Source organism: Orycteropus afer, unplaced genomic scaffold (genome assembly GCF_000298275.1).
Source record: "Orycteropus afer afer isolate SDZICR_OR568_19922 unplaced genomic scaffold, OryAfe1.0 scaffold00026, whole genome shotgun sequence".
Classification (NCBI taxonomy): domain Eukaryota; kingdom Metazoa; phylum Chordata; class Mammalia; order Tubulidentata; family Orycteropodidae; genus Orycteropus; species Orycteropus afer.
Window position 1 is genome coordinate 18,604,462 of NW_006921613.1, and position 6,413 is coordinate 18,610,874.

The window sequence follows — 6,413 nt, forward strand, 5'->3', positions numbered from 1 at the left end:
AAAAAACTATGTTGAACAAAAGCTCAATGTTCAAGTTGTACAAAGTAGTCAGACAAACACATACAGTGAATACTCAATCTCTCCTGACTAGATAGTGATACACGAGAGGAAAATACAGGTGACACACAAGGAACACAAAGAACTAGGCCTTGTTGAAAGTAATCTGAACTGTGAAGAATGGTTAGTGGCAGAGGTGGATTCTCTGAAAATACTATCCCAGAATGTGATAACAAGGTCAAGAAGTTTACAGAATGAAACTGAAGTTTAAAAAAAAAAAAAAAAATCAATATATACTGAATGAAATCAACTATCTCTAGAAGACCTTCAATTTATAAAATGATGTCTGGTTCCTCCTTTCTTTAGTAGAAAAACTCCTCTTACATGTCAAAAAAGTCACAGCATTCAATGAAAGTATGGCAATTTATTTTTATTGACATGCTTTTTGGGCTGTGGTGTTCTAGTCTCTTATATTCATTCTGTGGCTTCTCAAAGGCTCACAGTTTGGCCCAAGAAGACAGATCCACTATCAAACAGATGGAAAAGAAAGCTGCAGCTTACTTGATTATTTTATAATATCTGCATAAGAGTAAGACGTTGTGTGCGTGTTGACCCTGTACTGTATTTGGGTAAACAGGGACTAGGAGGGGACTTGGCTACAGGCTTCAATTGGCTCAAAAGATCTCAAAAGGACAGATCAGTTCTGGATCCTCCTGGGCCTCATCCAGAAAGATTTTAGTGGTTGGAGTCAGTAATGAGAATAGAAGTCACTGTGTGGGTATGGTGTCCCTGAAATGTAGAGGCACAGGAACCACTTTATAGGAGACTGGGTTTCAGGGCTAATCCACTGAAAGAGGATGTCTCTGGCCCACTGAGCTTTTAGTCCTGTAGTAATCAATGCTAAGCTGCAGAGCAGCAGCGTCACAGTGCTCCACAAGGACATTTTTATCTTTCCCTGATCTCAGAGTTCCATTAAGATCAAGCCATTGTCAGACAAGCTAGACAATGATTCAGTACTAGATAAATATCTGAAATGCCTATCTCATACATGGGAATCACCACTTTTACATGGTGTCATACATGCAAAAGGCTACCACTGTAGACACAGTTGTTGTTGTTGTTGTTATGTGCCGTCGAGTCGGCCCCGACTCATAGCGACCCCTCCTTGGGTTTCCAAGGCAGTATCACTGCTGAAGTAGGATTGCCCAACCTTCCTTCCAAGGAGTGGATGGTGGGTTTGAACCGCCAGCCTTCTGGTTAGCAGTCAAGTGCTTTAGCCACTATGCTACCAGAGTTCCTTGTAGACAGAGGAGTAACAAATGTGATGTGCAAAGGTAACAGATTTTCCAAATACCTTAGAGCTTAGAGCTACCCGGAGTCCATAGGGGGAGTTAGTCATCCAGCCTGTGGACTTTCCTGTTGTTGTCTTTACTGGTACCACACTTCCACCTCGCTGAAACACTGGTATCTACACAGAACAGGGAAGGAGTATTCTATAAGGAGATTTCAAAGTAGAATTTAAAAACATTTACTAACATATGACTCATACTTACATCTTTACAAGTACAGACTGGAGGTCAAAATAAATTTGTGGGCACAGAGATGGCATTTCCCAATATGAGGACGATGGCATTAAAAGAAAAAAACTTTAAACACTAACAAAATGGCTTAACTTCTTAATTAATGGGAGACTTCCCATTTTTCACTAATTGTTTAAAAATCTATACTTATATAGTAGGTTGAATAGTAGCCCTCCATATCCTAACCCCTGGAACCTATCTATGAATGTCATAGATATTTGGAAAAGAGTTTTTGCAAAAAAATTAAGGATCTTAAAATAAGATCATCTTGGATTACTCAGGTGAGCTCTAAATCAAATGACAAGTGTCCTTATAAGAGATCAAATAGACTGACACAGGGAGGTGAAGTACATGTGAAGACAGAAGCAGATACTGGAGTTCTACAGCCACAAACCAAGGACACCTGGAACCACCAGAAGCTGAAAGAGACAAGGAATGAGTCTCTTCTAGAATCCTCAGAGGCAGCCCTTGTACTTCTAGCCTCCAGAACTGTGAGGGAACAAATTCCTGTTGTTGAAAACCACCAAGCTGGTGATAGTTTGTTATGACAGCCACAGGAAATTAATACAATCTGTCTTTAGTGTTTTTTTCTTCTAAGTGATGAACTATATTCTGCCCATTCTATTAGTGGCCTTTCCTATTCTGTATTTTGTAATTTTCCTGTTAAGTGTAGTACACATGTTTATTTCTAAGGCTTTGCTAAAGAGTGAACTGCCACCTCGGTTGTCTTATTAGGCTGTCTCATCAGGGCCTGACACCTGGAGGAAGCTGCCAACTGAAATGTTGGTGGCTTGAGTTTACTCTGGCCTAACAATTGTGAAATCTGAGTATATGTTATCTTTCTTTTCCCCACATTTGCAAACAGTGATATAATTTTCATGCCATGTAATTCACCCATTTTAAGTATATAATTAAATGGCTTTAGTATATTTACAGCTATGCAACCATCACTACAATCAATTTTAAAATATTTTATCACCCTAAAAAGAAACTCTGTACCCATTAGGAGGTATTCATCATTTTCCCACAAACCCTCCCTCTGCCCCAGCTCTAGGCAACCACTAATCTACTTTTTATCTCTATATGTATGTGTGGGAGGTCTGGTTGAGTAGTGCCTAAGGCACTTGACTGCTAACCAGAAGGCTGGCGGTTCAAACCCACCAGCCACTCCTCGGAAGGAAGGTTGGGCAATCCTACTTCCGTAGTGCTGCTGCCTCTGAAACCCAAGGAGGGGTCGCTATGAATCCGGTCCGACTCAACAGCACATAACAACAACAACATTATGTACGTGTTATCATGCAGGACACTAACAATCTTGGTTCTTTCTACATAGACACAACAGGTAAAAATAATAGTCTGAAAATAATTTACAGTGTCCAAGGCTACTGGGATCTTCACACTGCGTGCGCCTTCCCAATGAGCAAATGTCTTAGAGTCATACCAGACCTAAAAGAGAACAGACCCCAGTGAAGAGAGCATATGAGCAACTCTGCTCCTGATTACATTACACAGTAAAACATTCACTTATCTGGATATCAAATAACCAAAAGCTAAAGTAAGTATTGTATATCTTGGGTAGGAGTCAGGAAGAGTATATGCCAATATCCCAAAAGACCAACTAAGTACTGTGACTTATTAATTTGACAAAAAGACCATTCATTTGTCTATCCAGAAATTATTTACTGAACAATGCACTATGTGCTAGGCACTGTACTGGGTGCTGGTATATATATGAGTAAACAGAAAAGACATAGTTCTTACCCTCATAGAAGATGGGATTATAAAAATTTAATGCTTCTAGGAGTAGAAGAGATCATGAAAAATTTCAGGGAAAAAAAAGAAGAAAAGCACATTGTAAGCTAATAAATTACAAATGAGACGGGAGAAAAGAAGTGTCGGAGAAGGAAACAGATATCCTGGGAGAAAGACAATAGAAACTTGGGTTTCTCTCATCGTATCTTTTTTTTAAAATGAGCATGGAAAGGGATAAAGCTTAAATTCTCATCTGGGATTCCTGTCAAGAGGGTTTAGTTGCTGAAGTACCAAAAAGGTCCCACCAAGTAATTTGATGGGATAAATCCTTAAGATATCCAATAGGAATCAGCATGAAAACAAAAACCTCTTTTTCTCCCTTCTAACCCAGTATAATTCCTGGCAGCCATGGAGTGTATTTCATAAATTCATCCTAGGATTATTATATCCTGTATATAGCAGAGGAGCCCTGGTAGCAAAGTTGTTAAAATGCTCAGCTGCAAACCAAAAGGTCATTGATTCAAACCTACCAGCCATTCCATGGGAGAAAGATGTGGCAGTCTGCTTCTGTAAAGGTTTACAGCCTTGGAAACCCTATGGGACAGCTCTACTCTGTTCTGTAGGGTCTTTATGAGTCAGAATCAACTTGATGGCAGTGGGTTTTGAATTTTATATAGCAGGGCTGTTGAGTCTGTCACTGTCCTGCTGTGAATGTGATAAGACTATCTATGACTTGACTATCACTAGCTACAGTAAACTTTTAACAAGATCAACTCTGCTTTGGTCATGATATTATCTTTAGCTGAATTCAGTTTGCTAACATTTTGCATTTTGTCAAGGATTTAAGTGTCTATGTTTATGGAGGATACTGTCATAGGTTTTTTTTTTTTTTCCCCCTGTAAAGTCTTTCTCTGGTATCTCTCTCTCTCTTTCTTCCTCTCTCCCTCTCTCTTTGGCCAATTCTAATAGTTTTATGGTAGCAGTGAAAGGTAAAAAACTGGTTCAGATAAGATTTGGGTATTACCTGTCCACTATTTCCAGAACTAATTACAATGAGAGGTGAAGGATCTATGCAGGTGCCATATACAAAGATCTCCAACCTAAGATGGGTTTAAGTGGTACAAAGCACGATATAGGTCAGGCTTAGAGACTATCTTCGAGCAAGTATGCACTATGTGCCAGGTACTGATGATAGAGAATAAACATGGCAGAAAAAATAACTGCCCTCAAGGAGCTAAAATTTTAGCTAGAGAGACAGAAAGTAAACAAAACGAATCAGTAAAATATATAGACTGCTAGAAAGTGGCAGGTTCTGGGGAGAAAAATAAAGGCTACAGGATGGCTAGATAGCACTAGGGGACAGTAGCAGTAGTTTGTAATTTTAAATAGATGGTCAGCAAAGGCTTCATTGAAGAGAGAGTCAAGCAAAGACTTTAAGGAGGTTAGGGAATACACCATACACAAATAAGGGGCAAGTGACAGTTGAGGGACTGAATTAGCCACATCTGATAGCCTCCTTACACAACTAATCAACTGAGGTAAAGGGGCAGGCTTGGCAAGAAATAGCTTGGTTCTTTTACCCAGTGTTTGTGAAGATGTAGCAAGAGAAACAATCACAGAACACTCTGGAAAATAGTGTTGAAGGAATATAGTTCATAGTCACAACAATGTGCTTGCAGTGATGACAGGTCACTAGTAAAAATTAGTGGCTCAATAGGGAGGGGACCCTACTTAGCCCTTAATGGGAGCCTACTGTTTCGACACAACCTTTGTTAGAATCCACGTGAAAAACTATAAGCACAAATGCTAAGCAGGACACTATATTTAGTTGTTGCTACATTTAATCTTTTTCTCACATTTCATCTGGGAAGAGAAAACTTTGTAAAGAGGCTTCCACTTCAGAACTACAAATTACTGGAGAAACAAAGAAGAACAAAATTCATTAACATTCTAGAGAAAAGCCTGCTTACTGTGATAGCAAAATAGTGGTCCCTGAAAAAGATACATAGGTACTCCTTACTTTTCAAAAGGAGCTCTGGTGGCATAGTGCCTAAAGCATCTGATGGCTAATCAGAAGGCTGGTGGGTCAAACCCACCAGCCAATCCTCGGAAGGAAGGTTGGGCAATTTACTTCTGTAGCAGCAAGTATGATCTGGCTTAGCTACCTCACCACTTGCCATGACAGTCCAGGAATATCTTGACAGGGCAGTCCGACATCAGCTTAGTATCTATCAAGGCTCCTCCTCTGCTGCTGTAGCCTGTGGCAATGTTGCAATGCTCAAGGACTCTCTCTGTCTCCTTCCTGCCTTCTATTTCTGATACTACGCCTCAGAAACCCAAGGAGGGGTCACTGTGAGTCAAATCGCACTGGATAGCAGTCCGTTGTATTGTTGTTACTTTTCGGAAGTTCGCTTTATGCTGCTTCTCTTTTACAAAAAACCTACATTAGTACCGTTTTTACTAGCTGAAAGAGATCCGAAGAGGAGTTTTGATTTTAAGAAAACAACTGAAAAGCTAAACTAGTATTCAGCGTTTGTTTGGCAGCGAGCCATTAAAGAGGCAGAGCGCACTTGGGCAGAGAGAATGGAATCGCCAGGCTCCTTCCCCAGGAACTACACTCAGTGTTTCTGCATCAAGCCACTGCAGCTTTGAACTGTGTCTGTAAACACTATATGCTAGTGTTGTTTTAGGTTTCATGTGTTATTTGGTATGATTTGGTAAGTTATTTTTTGGGTCTTGGACTGCTCCCACATAAAGTAATGGTGAGTGCTTGCTTTGGCAGCACATATTCTAAAAATAAATAAATAGATAAATAGATAAATAAATAAAAGTAATGGTGATTGCTTCTTTCAGCTTACAATAGGTTTCAGAGTAATGCTCTACTTTCAGATAGTGGAGAAAACCTGTATTCATTTCTTAAGCTCCTTTAATAATTTAAGGTATTACCTTAAATGGTAACATTTATGAATAAATTAAAGATCTTTTTTTTTTTTTAAATTGTGATTTGGGTGAAGATTTACAGAGCAAATTCACTTTCCATACAGCAGTTCACATATACTTTGTCTCATGTCATTGACCACAGTT

The 6,413-nt window shown here is 39.4% G+C and overlaps 1 protein-coding gene across 1 annotated transcript in view; it reads right to left on the reverse strand.

Moving 5' to 3' along the window:
• The window catches only part of GANC (glucosidase alpha, neutral C), a 109,745-nt gene that overhangs the window by 3,948 nt on the left and 99,384 nt on the right, over nucleotides 1-6,413 (reverse strand). The window contains exons 20-21 of the mRNA XM_042783698.1: nucleotides 2,949-3,023; nucleotides 1,352-1,465 (exon numbers count right to left, since the gene is read on the reverse strand). Of these exons, the coding sequence (XP_042639632.1) occupies nucleotides 1,352-1,465; nucleotides 2,949-3,023 (189 nt within the window). The remainder of the gene's footprint in view (nucleotides 1-1,351; nucleotides 1,466-2,948; nucleotides 3,024-6,413) is intronic.